Consider the following 25,514-nt stretch of genomic DNA (forward strand, 5'->3'; position numbering starts at 1 on the left):
AATCTGCTGTCTGGCTAAATGTGCTGGGAGCCAGTATCCTGGTTACAGATGTCTCATTTCACCTGAGACCCAACCTGGAGCAACAGGAAGACATCATTTCCCATCATTCAATACTTCAGATTCTGCTATGAATTTACTTCAAATGGGGGCAAAAAAAAAAGAACAAAGAGATATATGTCAACAATGAAGAATCTATTTTCAGGGTGCATTCAATAAATGCTGGTTCTATTGATTTAGCCCATGCCTTCTGTTTTTTTTTTTTGTCAAAATGATTTTGATCGTACAGCATAGATAAGAGGGAGAAAACTACTGTGTCTCTATAAACATTCAAATGCTTTAATGGGCCATGCTGCTATGATCAACCAATGACAAGGACGGCGGGGAAACACTACAGTGAGCGCCAGTGGCAGCATGAATAATGGCAGGCAACGTGCAGGAGGGAGGGGGGTGGGAGGGTAGGAGGGGGAGGTCCGGGGCCGGGGGTAGGCTACGGGGGAAAAAAACGAGGTAGGGGGCGGGGCCTGTCTCTGCGCGTGTATGCATGTATGTGTGCGTGTTTCCTCGCTCGACCCCTCCTCTTTTTCACCACTCCGCCCCCCACCCCCCACCTTTCCTTCCCCCACTTCTCCTCTCTCCCCTCCCCTCTCTCCTCCCCCCTCCCCTCCCCTCCCTCGCTCGGCTGCCCGCCCCTGAGTCTGGAGCAGCAGCAGCAGCAGCAGCAGTGGAGCTTCACTGCCTCTCCTCGCCTCACAGTGCGGGAATATAGCAGCGGAGAGCAGAATGGATACGGAAGGGAGCCAGAGCAGCCTGTCCTCCGGCACGGACAACTCCCCCCACGACCCCTGGTAACAGCCTTTAGCCCGACAGCACGCTCTTTCGCTCGGCTCTCGGCCCGGTTTGAGTTCACCTTGGACTTTAGTTGAGTTCAGTGCGGGAGAGGAGCCGCGCCGAGACAAAAGACAAGCACGCTGTGTGTGTGTGTGTCTGTGAGTGTGTGTGTGTGTGTGTGTGTGTGTGTGTGTCTGTGAGTGTGTGTGTGTATGTGTGTGTGTGTGTGTGTGTGTGTGTGGGATGTATCCACTCAGCGGAGAGGAGACACAGACGCGCGGCTGCTTCCTCTTGTTTTGTTTATTTATTTCCATTATCCTCCATTGCAACTTCTCTTCCATCATCTGGAAGACCCTCTCCTATTCCCCTCCTCCTCTGGGGGATTATAACGGCCCGACTGGCCGATCGGTGACTTCGCAACATGGCCGATGCTTTCTTCTTACTTTATTGATGCTATTTTAAAAAAATATATAATTTCCTCCCCTGGTTCCCCCCCCCCCCACCACCACAATTTAGCCACTGTGTATGTGTTGTGCATGAGCGACGCGTGTTTTCCCCTGTGTGACTTACAGCTTGTATTTCTCTCATTCAGCAAAATGTTCATCGGGGGGCTGAGTTGGCAGACAACACAAGGTGAGCTGTCCCGCACGCTACTTTAATAAGTCTGAAGAAAGCCTCGTGTTATTCCTCTTTTCTTCTGCACACATTTCAGTTTAAAGATCGCTGTTCTGAACACCCGTGAAGGCTCCGTGAAGTTACCGAGAAACACTGTAAATAGTTAAATCAAAGCCTCCTATTCAATAAGGATCAGCTTCTGGGATTTAGACTTGCCGAGACGCAGGGAGATTAACAAGGGGGAAATGCATGCACATTCAACCACTTTGTCTGCCTTTTTTTTTTTTGCATGTGCTTTCATGACACTGAAGGGCACATCTAGTGAGAGCCATCGATTATTGAGCGTTAAAGCACAAGTTGGGCTCATATTGATGCCTTATTGTTGCACTCCGATGAATCCATTCATTTATTTTAAGAGGCTGGTGCATGCAGACAGTTTATTCTTGTAAGGATTGGCCTGTGTTATTATCTCACTGCTGCACGCTGCTGTGTCAAAACGGCAATCGTCACCAAGTGTAGCTTTGTTTGTGGTCCGCAGGGCCTAATGGGCTATTATGCTGAATGGCCAGATAGCCTACAATCTCAAGAGGGGGGGGGGGCACACACATAAACACAACGTGGTCTGCTCGACCCTATTGTCTCTTTCCAGCCCACCCCACCAAGGCCTGGAGAGAAATTATTCTAATTTGGGGCATACTTAACGGTTTTCTTTGTTTTTTTTTTTTTTTTGTCAGAGGGCTTAAAGGAGTACTTCTGCAAATTCGGCGAGGTGAAGGAGTGCATGGTGATGCGGGATCCCGTTACCAAGCGGTCGAGGTAAGAAGGAGGCGTGTGCGCTCCACCGTCCTATCACTGGATGCCTCATGCTCTGCTATGCTTTTTTACACTAGAGTTTGCGTTTGATTTTTTTATTTTTTTTTTACCGGAGCTAATTTGTTGTTGTTTTTTTTTGTTCATGTTTTCTTTCCAGGGGCTTTGGATTTGTAACATATGCAGAGCAAGCAGGCGTTGAAAAGGTTTTGGCGCAAAACAGACACGAGTTGGACTCCAAAACGGTGAGTTTGAAGAGCTGGATGCTGCCAGTTGAGCAACTTTTCCCAAATCGGCTTCTGTGTTGCATGTTATTTGCCTTCTCCCCTCTCTCGGTGCATTTTGCCTCCCACCGTATGGCTTGTAAAGTTGAGGAGTTAGGTTGTGGAGCACCCCCTCCTCCCCCTCTTTGCTCATTTCCCCCTCCAAATCCCGGTTCAGGGCGCCAACATGAAAGCGTTCTTTCTTGGTCTTCATTGCCATGGTTACCTGGGGGACCTGAGTGGGGTAAGGAGCCCCTTGCAAAAAACCCTCAAAGGGTTTATGCAGAGAGAGAAGTTTTTCCCTTTTTTTTTTTTCTCTCATAGAAAATAACAGCAACCGCTTTCTGGTGGCAGAGGTAAGAAAGAAGTTTGAGGGAAGGAAACAGTTGTGTTTGTGGTTCTGAAACTGATGTCAGGGGGAGGGAGACTGTGAGGTCCGAATGAGTCTTCATTTAAGTTTTGATGCAGAGGTTTGTTTGAACAACTGCTGTGATCTGGGGGTTTCTCTGTGATTTTCCCTCCTACACTTCTACACTCACATGGAAACTTAAATGTGGGCTAATTAAAAAAATAAGTTACCAAATAGAGGCCAGAGCACACGGTATTTTCTACACATATATTTGTGGAAGTGGATTTAAAACATGTGTGATCATTGGTCAAACCCAAGGCAGCTGGCTTGGATTTAAATATCTATGAGTGTGTTAATGTTCATGTCTTGGTCATGTAGATTGGTTGTAGCAGTGGGGCCTGGGTGTGTCTTCATTAGCTTGTGGCCTCTCCTGACACACATCAGTATACACACAGAGTTCAAAACACACACACACACACACACACACAATAGGATCATTTGAGAGTGAAAATCGGTGGCACAGAAAAGGCAGCAGTGCCCAGGGGTGGAGAAAAGGTAGAGTTTGTTAGTTGTTGGAGAGAGCCTGTTGCTGGGGGTGACGCCAGCCACCGGAGACCGCGCTGTAGCTGCATGGCCTGATGGGATTTATGTCTCCATAACAACTTCTCAGCTATTTTGCATTAACTTAAAAACACTCTGCTTGGTTGGGAAGCAGAGCTGGGGCTTCATATACATCGTTTTCTTGTGTGTTGAAAGGTATTATCTGTGTCATTTTATGTTGGGTTTTTTTTTGTCTGAGGTGAGAAGTTGGATGTGTGTGCACTGTTGCTGTGATTTTTTTTTGTCTATCTTATTTTCAGTTAGCATGGAAGTAGGTTCTAAGCAGCTGTGAAGTGTTACTCAGTAAGTCATATTACCTATTAAAAGAAGGCACCGTGTTGAAGAGCCAGGCTGTCTGTGTGTCTGATGTGAACACCGGTTTGGAGGCAGAAGCTCAGCCTGGCAGGCCGCTGGTGGGTTGAGGCGTTGCCCTATTATAAACCAAAATACAGCGTAAGGCTAAACAATAATAATATGAACCGCTCAAACGCTGCTTTGGTTTGCTCAGGTTGTTGTGGCACCAGTGAACATAGGAAGTTTGGTATTATTTATTTAAGTGGGGGGGTTTTCGTATCCATTTTGTCAATGCCATTTTTTTTTTTAAATGGGCGCAAATTTTCTCTCCCCAAGTGTTTTTTTAAACATGCTCTATCTTTGTTATACTTGTTAATACCACAGAGGAAAATGACAGAAGGTTGTGCAGCAGTAAAAAAAAAAAAGAAAAGAGAGAAAGAAGCTAACCTCTTGTTCAAGAGATTGCTTTAGGTGACTTGATTTTTAAAAAAACTTATAGATACTTCTTAAGAGGCTTTTTCAAATGAAGTAATATCTCTTCATCCCTCAGCTTTAAGGTCATTCTAAGGTCGAATTCTGTGTTGTTGACTTATCTGGAGCAAGTTCTGCATCCGTTTGGGACTAGCCGCTTCGTAACACCTGCTCCATTTGGACTATTCTTTAATATTTATTTATTTAAATTTCTCCGAACACCTGGACTCCCTCCCTCCCTCCTCCCTCTCTCTCCACAGTGAGACGAGGATAACTATTGTTTGATCAGCGTGAGTTGTGAGAAATGACATTCCTCTCTGAATTTAGGAGGAAACTCGCTTCTCTGATTTTTTTTTTGTTTTGTTTCTTTTTCTTTTTCATGCCAAGCCTTTGTGTTTTTTGTTTTGTGAGCGAAGACACCACGATGGCTGAAGTAGAAAGGATAGAGAAGGAAGGTGAATAAAAAGGATTGAACAGAGTAACAGGGTGTTTGAGGACACGCAGGGTGAGAAGTAAACTACATTAGTCGGTACAAGGTCCAAATCCCCTGCTGCAAGTGATTTTAAACATTTACAGTCCTGTTACGTCCAGCATGGTTTTATCCAGACATAGAAAGCAAACCAAACACTTATTGGACGCTATAGAGGCTGTCTGTACCTGTGGGCCTAACATTTAGATGCAACAAATGAGAGGTTGTCTGTTTTTTCAGAGCGAGGTCTGCTGGGGTTTGTTGTTTTGGTTGGAGGTTAGATTTCCTGCCCGGCCACAGTTTTTGCCTTAGGGCAATGGTGTGCTGTTGTGTTTCTCTGGAAAGAGAAGAAGGCACAACTGGTATTTGTTTTCTCTAGAAGGAGATTCTTCACTGGAACCAGTTGTGAGGAGAAGAAAAGACCGGGCCCCGATATTCTCTGAACCCTCTCATCCTCTCAGATTAGTGTAGGGTGATTTCTTTTTTTTTTTTTAAGATTAAGGCACGTTATTGTTTGTGGTGCAGATCTGAGAGTTTTCAGTATAGGGGCAAAAGGTCATTTATGTGATTTGTGACCTGGAAATCGTCAGCGCAATTTTGCATCACTGATTCAGACAAATAAGGGAGGGATTATTGTTCACATTTTTGTGCTTACTATGGTGAGTAAGCAAATCTTTCTTGCTGTATTTAAGTGCAGAAGACACCACTTGAAAAGCTATTTATTATGACCAAGGATTTTTGATATTTGTGTGGAAATCAGTAGCTCAAATAATGAATACAGTGCGCTTCATGTACGGAAGCTGTAGTTCTCTAAGCGGGCGGCCTGGGTTCAAATCTGACCTGTGGTTCATTTTCCGGCATGTCATTCCCCACTCTCTTTCGCGCCCCCCCGTAAGTAAAGGCATAAAAATCCCTGAAATAAACCTTTACAAATAAGGAATATGGAGAAAACACATTTTTAATTTTCATGTGAACTAAACAGAAACCTCCTTTTTCAAGGTGTGCTAAAGTAGGTGTTAATTGCTGCTTTTTTCCACCACTGCCTGTCTGCCTGCTACAGTACAGTTGTAGCAACCAGCATGGTGCTAATGTAGCTGTTTTTGTTTATAGCTGTGCACTGTAACAGCATATGTTGGCACCAGCCTCTGTGGACTGTTGCCACCACAGTCTGCCACCTGCTCGCCGAGACTTTCTTCAGATGCTATAGTGCTAGTTCCTCACTCCTGACTGGAGATTAGCTGTAACTGCTGACGTGGACAAAACTGGAGAGAGAGAGAGGGGGGATGGAGAAGGTGGAGGAGAGGAGAGGGAGGCCCCGCTCCAGTGCTGTAATTAGTATAGATCTGAAAAGCAACTAATCGGATTGAAGAGAGCAAACTGGATTGGGCTTCTGAAGGTCCATGCGTGGCCTCAGATCCGGGGGTTAAAGCCGGGCCCTGCTCTGAAGGTGGATCCAGGTTTTCTCTCTATACGTGTGCTACAACCACTACCTCCCTCACACCACCGCCCTGGTGTTTGTGGAACCCTAGCAGGGGTACAGGGGCGGGGGTGTGGCGGGGTTGCTCATTAGTGGGCTTCGTTAACTAATTACTGTGCCATTGTTTAGCTGTGCGGACTGACCCTGCTGGCCTGTACCCAAAGTCTCTCTCTGTGTGCATGCTCTGACACGCCAACTCCCCTTTGTCCCTCTCCTCTGTTTATTGCTTTTTGTTTAGCTTATATTGATTATTGTGTCATATTGGGGCAGCCTGTGGTGCCTTTTATTTTATTTTTACCAGCGTGGGTGTTTGCCATTTTTGTTTGCAAGAATGTCTTGGCAGGTTGGCAAACGTGTCCGAGCTTGAACATCAATATATGACTTGTTGTGAGGAGTCTGGAAAGGGTGAATTACTACAAATGTTTGTGTTTTATTGTGTCTCCTTGCCAGTTTAATTACATATATGTCACTTTGTATATGTGTGTTAGTGTCTGTGTAATGTGTGTGTGTGTGTGTGTGTGTTTGTGCCTGTGGGGGTAGCATGGGAGCCCCAGATCCTCTACAGGCCCATCTGTTTTGTACTCTTTGTCCTGTTAATTAATGAAATCAGAGGGGCTGCCTGCTGGGACGGCCCCACTGCCCTGCTACACCGGACAGGCCCACTTTCTCAAGAGCTGACTCTGTTTTCCAAATGAATGCCTTCTCTTTCTCCCCATGCTGTCTCACGTCTGACACTCTGTCTCTCTTTTTTATCTAGCTATGGATTTTTTATTTTTTTTGTTCTGTTTTCCAGTTTGTAACACTGGTGGACACGCTGGGCCACGTGAGGTGACTATTGTTCGTAGATTAGTCTTCAAAGCTAAACCACCTAAATCATATCGTAGGCTCTATACTGCCGTCACTTTGCTACCCTAGAGTGAGCGGAGGTTGGATGTCATGAAGCAGGATGTTAGTCAGACCGTTTCACCAACACTCAGTCATAACTCCTCTCTGCCGGTCTGGGAAGAACAACTTTCTTTCTTTCCATAGAAAGTTACTTTTTTCTCCACTGCTGATTGGGACTTCTCAATGTCACGCTCCAATGAGAGCTATTTCTGAGTGTTGCAAACAGTGACCTGGCTAAGTCTTTTTTACTTTTTGCTTTGTGGCCTATCAGTCTTCCTCCAGGCTAATCTGCCAGTCTGATAGATGCTTTAGTTCTCATGTACAGCCTTCCTCTGAGTACAGCCAGATGTAGAAGTTGCATATTAGATATAATCTCTTATTTTTCTGGAGTGGAATGATTATTTTTTAACAGCATGGCATGTCCGTAGCTATAGTAGCACCTGTACAGATATCGCATTAGGCCTAACCTAGTCTAGTTGGTCAGATTAACAATGTATTTTAAGCTCTTTTTAAAGAGCTCCTGATAATGAAGACGCTTTAAAAATGTGTGTGTTTTGACAGTATGTGAAAAATATATGATGTGGGATAACAATGAATACATACTGAAAAGAGATTATTAGCTATAACTCACTGTTTTGTGACTATTTGCCATTCATCCCGTTTTACACAATACCTGTGTTTGTTTGTTTCTCCTGAATCCAAAATAAATCCAAAAAGCATTTTTTTGTGTTCATCTCTAAATTGGCAATAATTACTACGAGGGTAGCTGATAGTCTGAGCTTCATCTGACTGCATCAGAATGGTTTGAAAGCATTGCCATGATAATCAGGCCTTCAGCCACCAGGAAAAAATATCTAAAGTGATGTGTTTATTGCAAATTCTAACATCGGGATAGTGATGTAATCCTGCAGCCCCTATACCAGCATTAAACATATAACGTCAAAAGGTTTTTTTTCATACACTTCTTGTCATATTATTTGTTTCTTTACTGTCCCTGATTACACACCTTAATTCGTCAGGTGTTTGATTTAGCAGATTAGTCCGGTTGTTGTGTCTCGAGACAGTTTTCCGACTGTGAAAATGTGCCTGAACACAACAGTTTATGTAGATTGATCTCTCACTCCTGTGTTAAATTGAATTGGATCCAAGCTGGAGAGGGAAAACAATCTCACAGACGCATTTAATAGAAGACTGAATTTCAAAAAATCACCACAAACTGGTGGACTCAAAGACATCTTTTTTGTCTGGACTTTGTCAAAACAGATATTTAAATGTGTACACTGTCTGTGAGAGCTGCTTTTTCTGACCGCTGTCATTGTCAGCTCATTGTTTGTGTGTCTCTGCCGCACACTCGCGCCTCAGGGCAGCACCTGTCCTCCCATTCTGCGAAAAAGAGTTAAAGGCAGGTGGGCTGACCTGAACAACACGAGAGGCTGTTACCTCTTGGCACTTGCAGTTTGGAGGGAACAGTGGAACAGTGTTGCCTTTGCGAGGAAACAGCAACAACACCAAATTTAATAATGACTAGGCACATTACTGCCTGCTGTAGTAGTGATTCTGTCATTGTGTTCCGCTTCAGAGGTCACTGCAGGTTGGCGTTTCCATAAAGTTTGTGCTTGTTGCTATAAATAGCCTTAAAATATGATTTTTAAATTCAGGAGGTACAGGTGCGCTGGTACATGTGCTGCAAGGAATAAACAGGGAGACTTATGGCTACGTCTGCACTATTCATTTATAGTATTTGTGTATTTTGCTCTCATATTTCATTAGTCTGTTGAAGTATTAAAGGAACGAGCACAATACATCATGTAATTAATCACACAGTACTAGGCCACACATCTATAATGTCACATTTGGCCCACTAAGCACAGACCCCAGAAGAAATGCTGTGTTGTCGTTGTCCCTGTGAGTGGCTGTGCTGGTGCACTGCTGTTGCCTCCAATCGCCGTTGGCTTCACGTGTCCTTGTCACCTTTGTCTTTGTGCTCAGACCAGCTGGAGGTGACACGACTCCTCTCGTCTTTGTGCCCCACTTCAAGGTGCAAAGTCCTTCTGCGATCCCTCCCAAGGACGCTGCAGCTGCATCTTGGTTACACAGCGTTTGGCTCTCGAACGCAGTGTTAAATCTGAGGTTCTCAAAGGTCCTCGAAGGGTATTTTGGTCTGTAGATTTGTCATCAGAAGCAGGGAATTATCACAGGAAGGAGATGAAAGGATTACTTGAATATTGAATGAACTACCACCCGTGTATTGTGTGGCTTATTCACACGATAAGTGCTTATTTCTGGCCATTTGATAGGCTCCTTTTAGTTGCCAATATCAATCCAATACCTCTGATAGCGGCTGTGGGAGACACAAGGGGTTATGCTTCACACATCCAATTATTAGAACAAAGATGAAACTCTAAGACCATAATACACTACAAGGTCCTGTGACCTAAAATCATCTCTCTCCCTCTGTCTCTTCGGCTTGAGTGAGAATAACACCAGATTCCTCACAAATTTAAAATGCCAGGCTGGGCTTTGCATATTTAGCATTATTAAAGGCCAGCTCATTCAAAACTCATTTGCTTCTAATTTTATCTGTAACCTTGACCAGTGCTGAGACATTCCACTTGGGAGGAATATGGATACAGTCAAATCTGGCTAATCCAAAATGGAGGTTGTCTGGATTTATGAGATTTATAAAAATATACATCTGTCTGAAAAGTATTCCGAATATGAAACGCTCAGTCTGGATCCAGGCTGCCTATCTCTGTCTTCTTTGTGGCTAAGATGCAATTTAGTTGTGTCTTAACATACGATTTTTGAGTGTGTACACGTTTATGTCTGACTGTGTATTCTGTTCCCTGTGCCTGCTTGTTCGGCTGGTGTGTTTGGGTTTTTTGGGGGCTTGCATAAACAAGGGTCTACTATACATACTGGCAGATTAGCATACATGCTATTTTTGGACATGCAGGCCTTCAGAGGGGTCCAGACTTAGAGGCTCTGTGTTGTACCTAATTCTAGTTAGTTAACAGTGTGATAATTCATCAGTGCCCGGAGCACCATTCAGTTCATACAAGCACAGGATCAGCTACCCAACAACATTCTGGAGCAGGTAGAGATTTAGTGTCTTTACTCATAGAAACTTAAGCGTAGGGGCGGTAGTGTTTTAATGATGGGTAAGAAGAGGTTTACCACCCTGGCTAAAAAGAAACGGGGAAAATATTTGTTCTTTTTTAACCCTTATATAACCGTACCATCCATTTGGAGTTCTTGAAACCCAGCGCCTGCTTTCACAACTTAAAACATGTTTCACCTTGTCTTTTTTTTAAATGATTCTTTGTTTCATTATTATTATTATTATTTATTATAAATGTCTCACACAATGATTTTGAAGTTATATCATGCTTGAAAATAAAGATGCATTACTTCCTATATTTGGGGTCTCAGGGACCCCAGCTGTAAGAATTGGTTACACAAAATAAATTTTTTAAGCCTTACTGAAGTTCTTGATTCTAAATGAGTATTTTGTGATTTCTGTTATTGGAGATTTATAAGAGAGTAGATGTTTATGTACAGAATCTAATATACACGAGTAATGGATAACAAATGGCCCTTTTTTCTGGCTCTGACAGGCTTTTTTTAAATTAAAGAAATGTGTATTACTTCATAAATAATTGTAGTGATTTATAAGATATGAAATATTTGTGTTTGTGTTTATTTATACAATGTCTTTCTATTGAAGCACCTTCCTAAAGGATAAAGCATGTGATAATGGTGGTCAATTTAGTACTACTTTCAGAACAAAGAGAAGTAAAAGTATCCTCTAACTTTCTGTAATAGCAGCTCATCACACTCATAGTTTATTAGTCATCAAAGATGCAAATAACCAACAGCAGAATGTTTCAAAATGTCAGTGTATTTTTTATTTTTTGCTTTTACCCCTGTAAACTTATCTTCACTCATCTCTCCCCCACAGATCGATCCGAAGGTAGCGTTTCCTCGCCGGGCTCAGCCTAAGGTGAGTGCGCCCTGAAGGGGTTAACACTGAGGAGGAGCGGTGATGCTGTCATGTGTCACCTCTCATCACTCAGCTCTGGTTGGCTGGGATTAGAGTCAAGGCACGTGACCAAAGAGGAGCAGCAATCCACTTGTCCAGCCTGACCCTGTGACCCGCTAACCTGACCCCACCCAACCCCTCCCCATCCCCACGAGCAGCAACCAACATCTTACACGCACACACATAGTGACACACACACACACACACACACACACACACACACACACACACACACACACACACACACACACACACACAGTACTTACCTGTATCCCTGCATACACCTCAGAGACTTACACATGACAGACCTTTAACTGAGGGGACATTGGATGAATGCTCAGAAGAGCTTTCAGAGATTAGATAAACAAAAACAAACACAAAGTCTCTTTATCACCCTCATCTTCCCCCTGCCTAATGTGATTAGTGGTAAACGATGCCTCCTTCTTCTTCTTCTTCTGTTGCTAGCTGGTGACCAGGACAAAGAAGATCTTTGTCGGAGGACTTTCAGTCAATACCACCATTGAAGATGTGAAGCATTACTTCGACCAGTTTGGAAAGGTAAGCTATACACAAATCACAGTCACACACAGTGATTGGCTCCTGTCTTTATGATTCTGTTGAGCAGTGATTTCGACATAAAGCTCACACAAAGTACTCCCTCAGCAACAACACTCCTAACATTATGTAACAAATACATTCAAAATGAACCAACTACAAATTGGATCTTATATTTAATAATAACAAAATGAATATAATGGTGTATTTTTTGTATTATTTTCATGTAAACTAACTGCTCATTAGGTTGTTTGGGTATGCTAGCTTTTTTTGTGACAGCAGTTGGATGTTTTGCTACTCTTTCAGTAAGCTAGCTTTTTCACCTCCCTGTTACCTTTTTGCTATTTGACAGCCTTTTTTCGTAAATCTACTGTGTATGCCTTATTTTAAGATAACTAACTTTGTCTATAACGTTCAGCCAGCTATATTCCATTGTGCTTCTATCCCTGACGTTTAGCTAACTTTAGCTGTTTTGCTAAGTTTTACTGAATGCTAATTGTCACTTAACGCTAATTGTGATACACTTTTGGTCACAAATATTGGTTTCTAGTTGTCAAATTGTCTAGTTTTGTAAATATGCTTCTTAAATAAACTATTTTATTCGATAACTTGAGCTTCTAAACAATATTTCCACTTACTTCCGGGCGGCTGCAGAAGCATCCCCTTAGGTTTAGGTTCCCCTTGTTAGAAAACTGCTCTAAAGTAACGTTGCTTCTTTTATCTATCTATTATCTGAACTCTATCCCTTTCTACATCTTTTAGATTTAGCTTGTTTCCCTTCTCTTGTTTGAATACTTTTCTCCTTTACATTTGAATTGAGGCACAACAAAAGGTGTGAAATGTGCCTTAAAGTCAGAGTGAAACACAGCAGAGAAAAAAAGAACTGAAAAGGAGAAAAGAATGTACTATTGTTAGGATAAGAAAGATGCTAAGTCATGGATGTTGTTCATATTCTAATGTTTGTTTGTTAGTTTATCTCTTTTGTAAGCTATTCTGCTCTTTTCCCGATCACATCTCTGTGTTTTTGGCTTCTTACACATGTCCTGCTCAGCTCCTTTGAATGAAATTTGGTGAAAGGCAAACACATGCTGTGGAGACAGATGAGTGGCCAGGGAGAGGGAGGAAGAAGAAAAAAAGCAGGGGGAGGAAGTGAGGAGAGGAGGGGAGATGGCGGGGGGCTGAAAGGGAAGAAGCAGCCCCCCATGGAGAGAGAGGGAGGGCAACTCAGAAGGGTTGAAGGGCAGAGAAAAGGAGGAATGTAGAGATGGTGAGGAGAAAAAGTGACTATTAAAGAGAAAAACACCAATCTGATGAGCAGTAAATGTGTCCATCATGCATGAAATGTTGGGTTACTTATTAGCTAGCTACACTTTTGGGGGTTTGGGAGTGTGTGTGAGAGGAGTTCCGGCTCTTCAGTATTAACTAATCAAATGCAACAGCTGCTCCTGTAACAGCCCCCCTCACCTTACCCAAAATCAGTCCCTCACCTCCCCTCCCATCCCACATATACACACCCTGTTCCACTCCCTGTCTTGTTGCCGTGGTGACCTGCTTTTGCCCATTGTCCTGCTGTAATCCAGAGTTTTTTTGGTTTCCTTTAAAATGAGTAAGAAGTGTGTATTTGCATGAATGAAAAGAAGGGGTGTGCGTGCAGGAAAAAAGTGTGTCGGTGGTTTCGGAGAGGGAGCCAAGACTGCATATATTTGTGCAGACTGTGACACTCACCGGCAGAGATGCAGTTGTCACAAACATTAAGTGTGGTGTTCTGCTGTCGTAGAGCAGGAAAGAGTCTGAAAATGAACTTGCTTCAGGATGTCGGCCTAATGGGTTGGAAGAAATTAACAGCACGAACCTCCTTCTGCCTCATGTCTGCCTATGTTTTCTCTCAGTTGCCCTCTGACTCATGTTTTGGTTATTACCATTTTTCAGGTGTTAGCTCAAATTGAAATAACCCCATTAAACATAAACTCCATTTGTGGGTCGTAAACCTGGATTACATGTGTGTCAATTACATTGTTTAAAGCACCGTGAGGTGTGTTGTGACAAGTGTCTTGCATCCTGCCTGTGTTTTCTAAAATGGCAGCTCTGTGTCGAATCAGTTCTCCCCGGTGATCACACACACTCATATCTAAGACAACACTCCCTCCGCAGGATGAGGGAATATTTGGACTGTTTGGACACGTGAGACCAAAGCTGGATCTTGGATAGCGCCAATCCCACAGTGCATTCCTGCTGAGCAGGAGGTATTTCTTGTTTATTATCTGAGCCTGGTTACAAGGTGCACGTTGGGATGGAGTCGGACTCAGTGTCCTGTTTATTTTCATACTGTGGCACCGCCTCGCAAAGGAAAACACAGAATGCACTATGCATTTTCTGCAAGGCTTTGATACAGGCCGGCGTTTATGTTTTTGGAGCACGCTTCTGAAAGCACACCTACACAAACTTCATCAGACTGGATTGAAATGGCTGCTCAGCTGAAACATCAGGTGTTTTGGAACACACAAAGTAGATGCAAAAAAAAAAGTAAATGTGCTAAATGACGTGTAGATGCTCCTTTAACACTTAAAAAAATGTATCACCTGAAGAAGACCTCTGGTCAAAACATTGTGATGGAATAAAAACTTTTTATGGTATCTGAGCAAATGTGCGGGCAGATCATCTTCCTCAATCTGCTCGTTTTGCACTGCCCTGCACCTACATGATGTGCGTATAACTACCTCTAGATGCTCCTTTAAACCCAATGTTTGTCAGTGTTTATGAAATAAATCAATGTTCTCTTGCACTCCAAACTCATATAATTTACCTCCTTAGGTTTATAATTAAAATCAAAGCAGGGTCAGTTACATAGAATTATGGAATAGATGTTCCTTTTTGGTAACCAAGAACATTCACCATAGTCTCACCATATTCTACACAATATTAAATTAAAAAACACTGCATCATGCTTTGCCATTTTATTAAAAAGCTGCTGCATAATAAGACATTTAAGGCTGCATCAATACCATCCAGCCTCTAGTTTCTTTAAGTCACCAGAGAGAGTTTGTGTTGGAAATAAGTCTGAATCCTGAGGTGACGAACTTCTAATCCCTCCAACCTATAGTGGAGAGTTTGAACAACTCTCTTTTTTTTTTTGCTGAAAACAACCAGAGTCTGTGTGGAGCAGAGAAACAAGCTGTATATTTATCTTTATCAGGCATGTTGTTAGGTAATTCCATAATTAGCATCTCAGGCATTTTGGTCATACAGTCAATTATAACTAATCCAGAGGAAATCCCTGGTTCTACATTCGTCCTGCCTCTCTGTACTACATTCCTGAAAGTACCTTACATGAAGAACTACCATTTCAAATCCCCATTTTTTTTTTAAACTCAGCTGAAATCAAAGAGAGAGGGAGAGAGAGAGAATAGGGCAGAGCAGTGAGCAAAAGGGAAGGAGGGGATAAGATGAAAAATGCAGGATGGACGGGGCAGACGGGGAAAAGTTGGGACTCCACTCACCCATGTGAGCTGGCGATTAGGAGGCTTGACTGAACACTTTGTCTGCTGGCCTGTTTAGAGAGAGATGGCCAGAGAGAGAGAGAGAGAGAATGAAAGAGGGAGATGTGAGGAGACAGAAGGGGGAAAAAAATGTGAATGCCACCTTTCATAATCTCACAAGTAGTGTAATGGACTTGTCAGCAAACGCTTGTTCTTCAGACAATAGCTGCACGCTTCACTAAAAACTGGATATTTTTGTTGCTGGATCACAGTCGGGCCTTGTTTCTGGTACATCTGAGAACGTCAGAACTTCATGAGAATATGACCTTAACTTTTTTCCTCTTCTGCTCGCTGCATGCATGCGTGCTGACCAGTTAGCGACTGAGCTGCTGCTAAGCCAATCTCAGACCCCCACAGCTATCCAATCAGATTGTCTTACAGCACCCTGGGCAGTGGACATCGGAGATCGTCTTCTGACTGGGTTTGGCAAGGGCAGGGGGCTAGTGTGCGACCACAGCATAAGCTCACACACGTGACGGAATATTTCTCAAGTCATCACACCATTATCGTCCAATGGGGGACAATTAGATGGACCATGTTAGCATGACCGTGCAGCAGATTACCTCTGTTCTGTCCTTAAAAATAAAAAATGCGAGGATAACTGTCAGTCATCTCCTTCAGAATAGATGTTAATGCTAATGCTAACAGGGGGGGCTAGCTGTGCATGTAACTCTACTCTTATGATAACATGTTGGCCTGCAGCTGTCTACTTACTGTCCTGTTCCCTAGCTGGCTGCTGTGTCATTGAGTTTGGACGACAGGAAGGGAAGAAAAGCATGAGAGGAGGAGGAGGAGGGGAGGTAAAATCTGAATGAAGGACAGAAAGAGGAGGGGGGGGTGCTCTGTGTTTGTGTGTGTCCGAGCTATTTAGTGACAAGGATGAGAGTTAAAAGGTTCAGGGACTATGAAGAAGCGTCTCTACGCGAGGATCACTTAGCAAAGAAGAATGCTGAAATATCTCGCCACACAAGACACATTAGAAAAATCTCAGTCAGAATAGAGGACATGTTTACCGTCTGAGTAATCAGATGGCCTGGTCATTTAGAGGTTCTCTGCCACTCGTGTTACACTGGTTTGAGTTACAGTGCTCGTTGACTCATGAAAATAGAAATCTAGTCATGCTTCTCATGTGTTTACATGCTGTGTTACAGAGGTTTCAAGAAGTCATCATGACGCTGTTTTTAATTTCCCTTTTTTTGAATTAAAAAAAAAAAAGGCAACAATGATAAATGAAATATAAAAACATGATTCCCGCAGCGACCCCAGGCCTTGGCTTCCCTTTTCTCCCTCTTCATGCTGTCGGAGTTGGAGCAGAAGCTGCTAACTTTGCTGCCAGTGAAAGACAAGTGAGCGAGGGAAGGGAGGGAGGAGAGAGGGTGAAAAGAGGAGGAGCAGGAATATGAATAGGGCAGTGGAGTGAGTGCAAAAGAGAAAGAGTGGAAGGAGAATAAAAGAAAGAAGCGTGTTGACAAAGACGCGCGCTTTCACTTTGTTCTTCACTCTCTGATCTAAAATATTAGATGACAGAGTTTTTTCATCCTTCATCAAACTTTACCTTCGATGTTTTTTTTTCTCTTCCTAACAGCCCCCCCATTATTCATCAGCTTCTCCTTTTTTTTGTCATATGCTAACTCTCCTTCTGTTTTCTCCTTTCTCTGCGTTCTATTCATTGAAAATAGCCGGGGTGGACTGGGGGGCAAGTTCTTCTAATTGAAATTCTTTACAGCGTCTCCATGGGAACAGTAAACTTTGTGGAGAGGGAAAGAAAGACAAGCAAGGGTGAACGAATGAAAGGGGGGAGAAAAAGAGAGAGAGAGAGAGAGAGAGAGACAGAAAAGTTTGTGAGAACTCGCAAAGAATGGGGAAGAATTTGCTCCAGCACCTTGTGGACCTGCAGAATTTAACTTCTTTTTCACCTTTGATAGATGTACTTCATTTTGTTTAATTTTTACACACCATGCCTTCTCTCCCCCGTTCTCCCTCATTTCCCCATTCCTCTCCTCCTTTCTCTCCCCTCTCTTTCTTTCTTTTTCTTTTCTCCTTTGTCACCTGTCACCCCCTCCCTCTCTCCCCTCCACCCTCTCCATCTGTTTTCCCCTCTTACTCCAATGCTAAAGAGGGACAATGGCACCCCATGCTGTGTAATGATGTGTGTGTTTGCATGCATTTGTGTGTGTGTGTGTGTGTGTGTGTGTGTGTGTGTGTGTGTGTGTGTGTGTGTGTGTGTGTGTGTGTGTGTGTGTGTGTGTGTGTGTGTGTGTGTGTGTGTGTGTGTGTGTGTGTGTGTGTGTGTGTGTGTGTGTGTGTGTGTGTGTGTGTGTGTGTGTGTGTGTGTGTGTGTGTGTGTGTGTGTGTGTGTGTGTGTGTGTGTGTGTGTGTGTGTGTGTGTGTGTGTGTGTGTGTGTGTGTGTGTGTGTGTGTGTGTGTGTGTGTGTGTGTGTGTGTGTGAATATGTCGAAGCTCATCTATTCTCTGCTTTGTTCTCACAGGTCGATGATGCCATGCTCATGTTTGACAAAACAACCAACAGACACAGAGGTACGTGCGCACAGTTTTGATACACACACATTACAGTAATGTGTGTAGACATACTAAATGAGAAATGAAAAAGGGGCACCGCGTGAGAGAGTCATCGGGTGAATCTCAGCAAAAGAGCAAAAAAAAAAAAAATCTCCAATCATATTCTTTTGTCTTTGCGATGCTCTCACCTCCTTGTGTTCATTTATCTCTGTCTTCAGTCAATGCAGAGCCCGCTGAGGGTCACCATGCAGGGTCAGCACTGTGAGGATGTTACTTAATGAGACAAGAGAGCAGACAGGGAGAAGAGACAGGGAAGTGGTGGAGATGGAGTTGGAGAAATTGGGTGTGATAATCGGTAGAGGACAGTGAATCTAAGCTCGCCCCACCCCTGCTCCTCCGGATGATTGACAGGCGAGCCGAGCACAGCTTGTTCTGATGTTGTCAGCTCCTCCTGTTACAAATGGTTCATGTTGGTGAAACTATATCCACCCAGAGGCTACATGTAGTGCATCATCTGGGGTATTAAATCGATTTAAATATTGAGAATATTCCTTTTTTCTTTCTCTTTGTAGAGAACTTTAAAAGGAAAATCTGTTTTTCATCAGTTTATTTGCCAAGTCTGGGGTTGTCTTTGCCACACACTGCAGGATATCACAAACACAAGCAATGAAAGTGTTGAAATATAATTCATTGTTTATTGTGTGTTTGCAGGTTTTGGCTTTGTTACATTTGAGAACGAGGATGTGGTCGAGAAAGTGTGCGAGATCCACTTCCATGAGATCAACAACAAAATGGTACGGACGTCATCAGTGAATATACTTTGATATTCTGTATTCTAAATGAACTCTTTGAATGCTCATACTCATTGGGCTCCTGTGCTTTAGGTGGAGTGTAAGAAAGCTCAGCCCAAAGAGGTGATGACGCCGACAGGCTCAGCCAGAGGACGCTCCAGAGTGATGCCTTATGGGATGGACGCCTTCATGCTGGGCATCGGCATGCTGGGTAAGATACACAATCAAATATCAAGAGGAAGACAATACACTGGATAACAGCAAATATGAGTACAGTAGCACATGCAACAATACACATAAACAAAATACCCTGACAGGTCTTCTTAATGGGCAGTGAGTAGCGGAATCTAAAGGGCCTTCATATTATTTAACAAATATTTTACTCACTGTTATAACTGTAATTAAAGGGCATTTTTGCATAATGTATAAAAATGCTATTTGAATTACTGGCCTTTTCTGTAGCTTATTAACAGTGTCCATGGAAAACTACCTTCCTGAGTCGTGAATGTTTACAGATCATTTAGATGTGATTCACTAATAACAATGTTTACGGGCAGAAAGTTGATGGAGACTAACCACTTCCTCCCAGGATATACCTCATTTTTGAAAATAACATATGTCTTTGTCCATACCATTCAACTGTTCTTGTCTTTATGCTGAAATGTAAGGCTACATTTAAAATGTCCACCATGAACATCTTTACTTGTAACATTTCTTGTCCTAACAAATGAAATGTGGAAGAATAACGTTGACTTGGAACTGAAAATGGCTCCTTGAATTACTCTGTGCTGATTCTCCTGTGAAAAAACAACAACAATGTATTGTAAATTTAGAGGTCACACGCTGAAGGGCATATGATTTTCACACACTGGAGTAAAAATATGGTTCGGAAGGATTCTCATTGAGAAAACAAACCGAGGGGCTGCATGTTTTATTTGTCGTCGTCTGGCTCCTCCTACTGGACATGTGGTGTATTGTACAGAGGTCAAAATAGGGCTGAAGATGTGGGAAGCCAGACAGAATCAAATACAACCCGAGTGCCTAAATGTCTGTTTGTACATCCTTATGAACGGTCACATCTGGTCATTGTTTTACATAGATTGGCCACATTATTACAACAAATGATGATGTAATGATCACAAATGTTAGACAGGAACAGTTGTTTGTTGACATCCTTTACAGCAGGTGACTGTATGATAGCACATGTAAAGAAATGAATGGTTGTGAAGGATCAAAACACTGTTACTTAGCAGACAAGTTTTCATTCGATAGAACTGGAGTAAGCAGTTTTCACAAAACTTGGCACAAATTTTAAAACAATTGTGTTTTCTATGTTTTCCATCAGGTTACCCAGGCTTCCAGACTGCTACCTACACGAGCCGCAGTTACTCTGGCATCGCTCCTGGTTACACTTATCAGTTCCCAGGTACGTCCATGTACAACCTTTATTTTGAAGCTCTCTCTTAAGGTCTTTAAACAGGAAGAGGAAAAAGGTTAAAGAAAACAAGCTGTGACATGTACTTGATTCACGGGGGTCTTGAGTGCAAACTACACACACACCAGACACACACACACACACGCACACTTACACACTTTATGCCATTTTAATATCAGTAGGGTCTCAGGCTGTTTGTAGATCTATGAGTGAGACTTTTGAACTCTTCCTGTCTGTCTTTCCAAACCCTGCTCCTCGTCTCTTAAACCTGACTGTTTCCTCCTCTAACTTCTACAGTGTTTATTTGATCTACTTATGTAACGCGCCTTTGACTGTATCGGCGCTCCGGTTCCTTTGCTCCCACCTTCCTGCCTGATGTCACTGTAGATTTGTTTTCTCTGCTTTTGTTCTGCTGTAGCTAATTGTCTACGTGTATGTGGCTTGGTGGTGTGGCTGGTGTTTGGTGACTGTATTTACAAAGCGCTCTCTCTCTCCCTCTCTCTCTCTCTCTCTCTCTCTCACACCCTTCTCTGTTTCTAGAATTCCATTTAGAGAGGACCCCCCTCCTGACATCATCCCATCCCCCTGAGCTGGCAGGTCAGTGGCACCTAGAGAGAAAAAAAGTGACAAAAAGCCAATCCGTGTATTTTTGTATTCCATTAAGTTTTCATTGAAGTGACTTGCAAACTTTACACAGAAGATGAAAAAGGCAAAAACTGCAGGCAAATGTTTATGAGCTGTTGTGAAAACACATTTTCTGAGTAGTGTGTCATCGTCTCACTCTAGAAAATGAAACTTTTAACTCACAGCTTGTAGTGAAGCGTTTGGCTGTATTAACAAATTAGAGCCTGAATTGATCACTGGGAGGTCATCTGAATCGTGATTAAAGTCACTAACAAGTTTCTTTTGCGTGTATTCAGGTTAGATGCTCTCTAGTAGAAGTTGCTCTCAGCAGCTCAGAGGATGCAAGTTAATAATTAAACAAAAAATAACAATTTAATTTAAAACCATAGGAAATAAGGGATTCACAATAGGCTGATACTTGACCTGGTAACAGATGTTGGCATATTGGCAATCCAATGCAGTAGCCATGAATTACAAGATGTTAAAATAGTCAGCTACATGTTGTAGCCTGTAAGGTTTTGACTTTGGAAAACAATAAAAATGTTTTTTTATAATGTTTATTTTCAAAAAGGAAGTGTTTGTGGGCTGTGTGAATACTGAAAATAGCTTCTTGCTGAGATTGTGATTGTAAAGCTGCCTCAAAAATCTTTAGATTTGTTTCCCCATGCTTTCATGGGAAAGGTTGACTTTTAAAAAAAAAACCTCAGAGATAGTGTCATAAAGGCCTGGATGGCTTTAATATTTTTACTCATGTTTTTATATTGATGATTAGTTGTGGTCATTGGCTCACATTGGGTAATTCATATAGACAAAAAAAAAAAAAATTTTATTAAAAAAACATTATCAACCCTGATTTTCTCAATTGGTGCATCCTAGGAAAAAAAAAGAATTTATTTAAAAATCCAGTTAAACTAATTCAGAGTAAAACATATTTTGGATTGAGTCAATCTAAGGGAGCTGCATTTGACTCATTGTGAGCAGGTCTTTCGTGACTCAGGACTCCTCTGTTCTGCCTCTTACTCTCAGACTTATGTTTGACGTCCTTCAGTTAGGACAGACATGCCCACCCCTCATTTTTTTCTGTTTGGAGCTAATTTTAGATCAAAGATGTTTTGTGAATATGACCCCTGCGTCTCTAGCGCAGCCTTCACACTGCCATCTAGTGGCTCTGAGCTGTAATTGCACCTTTGCTTGAAATGTTCATGCTTGGTTTTATGAAGAGTATTACTCTGTTCCACATTTAAAGAGTGTAAGGTCACATCTATCAGATGTTATATCTTTGGCACTGTTTTATCTATTCTTTGCATTTTAACCCCTCCACCTGATGGATTTAAAAAAGATGACAGATGTTTGAGCAGATGATCAGCCGATCGTTACTCACATTCTTATACTGAGGGATCCACAATGACTGTCATCAGTGCATTCATTCTCTCTGTTTCTATCCCTCAGCCATTCCCCTGACTGCATATGGACCAATGGCAGCAGCCGCAGCAGCAGCAGTAGTTAGAGGTATGTGTGTGCGTGTGTTTAAGTGTATGTGTGTGAGAAAGAGGGACAAAAAATGGTGTATACATGGCTAGATTGTGTGTACAGTCCTGGCTGGACAAATGAAGGTATATTTTTAGATGTGTGTGTGTGCGCATGAAGCCCTCTGGTGTCAAGCCTGACTACTGTCCTCTCTCTCTCTTAGGCTCCACCCCTTCACGCACAGCTGGTTTCCTGGGAACCAGCAGCCCTGGACCAATGGCTGACTTATATGCAGCAGCCAATCAGGACTCAGGAGTCAGCAGCTACATCAGCGCAGCTAGCCCAGCCCCCAGCACGGGGTTCGGCCATGGACTAGGGGTAGGTCACAGCCCCTGCTGACAAACAAACACTTTTAATTGCATGAATGGGTGCATATATTCTTAACAAAACTCATAGAAAGCGTATCCCCTCATGTATCCTCAGGGTCCGCTGATTGCTACTGCATTCACTAACGGCTACCACTGAGAGGACCCAGGTCACTGAAGATGGGAGGGCTTCTCCTCTGCTGACGAGCCAATCAGAACGCTGGCTGCCCACTGATGGCAAATCCTGATTGGCCGACCACAGGCTCTTCCGGGGTCTTCCTGGCTCCCTGTGGCTCCACCCACCGACTGAATATCTTTTTAAATCCTGAACTCTGTTTTTTGCTGTACTAATCTCACTTCAACATAACTTCCCCCGTCTCTCCTCGTTTGTCCTCATGTAGTCTAATATCTAGACCCCAACTTTATCCATTATTTTCTTTATTGAAGCTGAGGCAAAGAACTGCAAAAAAAAAAAAAAAAGAAATTCTCTGAGGAAACATTTGTCATCTTTGACAATGACACAGAGGACTATTTTTGATTTTTTTTAAATTCTTTTTATTTTTTATTTCAATGTGATATGTCGCTTCATGATGAAATCCCTCACAGCTGTTACCGATGTGGACAGATAGAGATGCAAGATGGGTCTTTGACAGAAAAAAAAATGTTTTTCACAAAGGAAGAACAAATCCAACAAAGTCCTTTTTTAACTTTGGCATCACGGAAACATGAAAAAAAACAAACTAAAATGTATATTTTGGTAGTCTTTAAAAACAAAACCTTTGTAATATTGTTATTAATATTGACATAATAATGATAATCTGTAAGGTATTTTATTCTGTAATTGGTTTTAAAGCAATGTTTTTATGTCTTCCTGTAAGATATTGTACATAAACGTTAGGGTGAGTGGGGAGGGGGGGAGGAGGGGGTTACTGAACCGGCTGGCATGTCATTGGTTGGTTCTGAAAGGGTTGACAGCATTTTGACTGGATGTCATTTATCAGTATGCATATTGTTTATGTGTACCTTTTTGGCCAGTCCGCTCCAGCGACTTCAGTGCAGCGCTGTTGACGTAAACAAAACTTACTGAAGTTTGTTTTGCAGATTCGTTCAGTAAAAAAAAAGAAAAAAAAAAAAAAAGAAGCTCTGTTCCAAAAGTCAGCAACTTGTTTGCAACTTTGACTTTGTCATTTTCCCACCATTGATGAACCAGATCCCTTTTAACTTCATACACACAATAAGACGATGAAGACTGAAAAACAGGAGAAATCAGGGGTTCTAGGGTACTGAGCTGACTTGACTTCCTCTTTTTTTGAAAATATTATATATTTTGTTTGCGCAATTTCACTTCTTAATGTTTTTGTTTTATTGTTTTTCTTTTGAAAAATTTCTTTTATGCGGTGCTCTCCACCGTGGAAACAAATGAAGGACATTCTCAGAGAAGCAATTGTAAAAACATCACAATCATGTTCTGTCCTCTTATCACTATTGAAGGTGCATGTGAATGCGTCTGAGTGTGTGAGTGAGTGTTTGTGCGCATACATCAAGGTGTAATATGGAACTACTTTTTGGCAAACGAAGGAGCATTTTGTTTGCATTTTTTTCGGTACTGAAAAAAAAAAAAAAGACTGCCCTGTTCCAGTTTGGCTCCCCTGCCTCCCTCCTAATTCATTTTTTAGATTTCACACATTTGTCTCATCTGGAACGACTTGTTATTGTTTCTATACAGTTGCTGCTCCGTGTAGTGATGAACACAGGGGGTGTGGGCAGGGAACCAGAAATGGAACAGGGTCTCGCTCCCGGTCGGCTCTGATATAGGACCTCAGTCCAGACGACACTGACTGGCAGGAAAAGTCTAAAAGCTGGATCAAAGTCAACATTTGCAAACAAGAGAAAGCCTGTTTGTTCAGCCTCTTCTCACTGCAGCCTGTTTGATGTTCAGCACAGCAGAAAACTTCCTGATCCAGCCAGTAGTTCCTCTGTCAGAGCGCCTGGGACACGACAAAAAAACTACTGCTGGACACCAACACTGTAACTTTTTAACTTACAATAAAGCAATAAGTTATTTTTTACCTTACAAATGAAAATAGTACTATTATTGGTAATAGCAGACGCTGTGTGGATAAATCTGCGGCATTAAGACTTATTTTCAGAAAATAAGAAACTATATTTTTCTGTTTTGAGATCTTGTTCCCCTTGTATATTGATTTTAATGATGTATTTTGTTGTCTTGATGTAAGGAAAAGGGCCAATGCTTTGGATGGGGCTTGTAGCTCTATATGAGCTCAGTTGAAGTTTAACATTTGGGATGTCCCCTGCCAAGCTTTATAGCAATGCTTTTCTTTTTTCCTTGTTTTTCTCCCCCCTGATAATTTCAATTTTAAAATCCTAATAAATTATTCTAAAGCATTTGAATGCGGTTGCTCTTATTACTTTTTTCTTTATGCATATACACACTGGTGCCAGATTGTTTACCCTGTGATCGTAAGAAAGCTCTAGTTAGAGTCTGGCATTTATCAAAGGCAGACATTAAAGCATAGAGGGTATTACATTTCAAATGTACTGTTTGCATTCCTTAATTCCCAGGGCTAAAAACTTGCTGATCATAGTCGGATTTCAGCGTAAAGCTGAGCAGAAAATCTCAGCAACGACGAGGTCACAAGAACAGCAGAAATATAGTTTTTCATATTATGATGTTCTGGTACTAAAGGTTGGTCAGAAAACAAACACAGATTACATCAGATTTCATCCAGATTCTTTTTTTCCTAAATTCCTTTTAAAATGGGTTATATTAAAATTCTTAGAAGTTGCTGTTCTGTCTCAGCTCTTTTTCTGATTCTTTCTGAACCTTTGTGACCATGTGCAGACTGAGAATATCCCTGTGTTTCAACTGACCAGTGACTGAACCAAATGCATTTAAAAAGAAAGGAGCTTAATCTCTGATTCTAATACATATAGGATATCAGGATGTTGTGTTTGTGTCTGTGAGGTGCTTTCAGTTGTAAACAGAGTCTGATCCCTCACACTTGTCCTGGAGGGAGGCCAGCAGGGTTAGTGATCCTCTTCCATCCCTCTCCTGCTCCCTCCCTTCACACAAACTTCCTCAAAGAGGACTCAAATC

The 25,514-nt window shown here is 42.2% G+C and overlaps 1 protein-coding gene across 2 annotated transcripts; it reads left to right on the forward strand.

Annotated features, from left to right (window-relative positions):
• Positions 1-684: 684 nt before the first annotated feature.
• On the forward strand, positions 685-24,802 carry LOC132977546 (RNA-binding protein Musashi homolog 1-like). Of its 2 annotated transcripts, none has more exons than XM_061042188.1 (14): positions 685-845; positions 1,421-1,461; positions 2,178-2,259; positions 2,414-2,498; positions 11,023-11,064; positions 11,569-11,661; positions 17,684-17,732; positions 18,426-18,508; positions 18,599-18,716; positions 19,851-19,931; positions 20,481-20,537; positions 22,014-22,073; positions 22,255-22,409; positions 22,488-24,802. In XM_061042188.1, the coding sequence occupies exons 1-14, from the start codon at positions 781-783 to the stop codon at positions 22,554-22,556; spliced, it is 1,080 nt and encodes a 359-aa protein (XP_060898171.1). In that variant the 5' UTR covers positions 685-780; the 3' UTR covers positions 22,557-24,802. The 2 variants fall into 2 exon arrangements, with proteins under 2 accessions (XP_060898171.1, XP_060898172.1); XM_061042189.1 differs by having other exon boundaries at positions 22,515-24,802.
• The last annotated feature ends 712 nt before the right edge of the window (positions 24,803-25,514 follow it).

This window comes from Labrus mixtus, chromosome 7 (genome assembly GCF_963584025.1).
Source record: "Labrus mixtus chromosome 7, fLabMix1.1, whole genome shotgun sequence".
NCBI lineage: Eukaryota > Metazoa > Chordata > Actinopteri > Labriformes > Labridae > Labrus > Labrus mixtus.

Bases quoted from the DNA above. Each gene is read 5' to 3' on its own strand.
- LOC132977546 (XM_061042188.1), top strand. From the start codon at position 781: ATGGATACGGAAGGGAGCCAGAGCAGCCTGTCCTCCGGCACGGACAAC. The intron at 18,717-19,850 runs GTAAGATACACA...GTTTTCCATCAG, and splicing joins GCTGGGCATCGGCATGCTGG to GTTACCCAGGCTTCCAGACT. The intron at 19,932-20,480 runs GTACGTCCATGT...CTCTGTTTCTAG, and splicing joins TTACACTTATCAGTTCCCAG to AATTCCATTTAGAGAGGACC.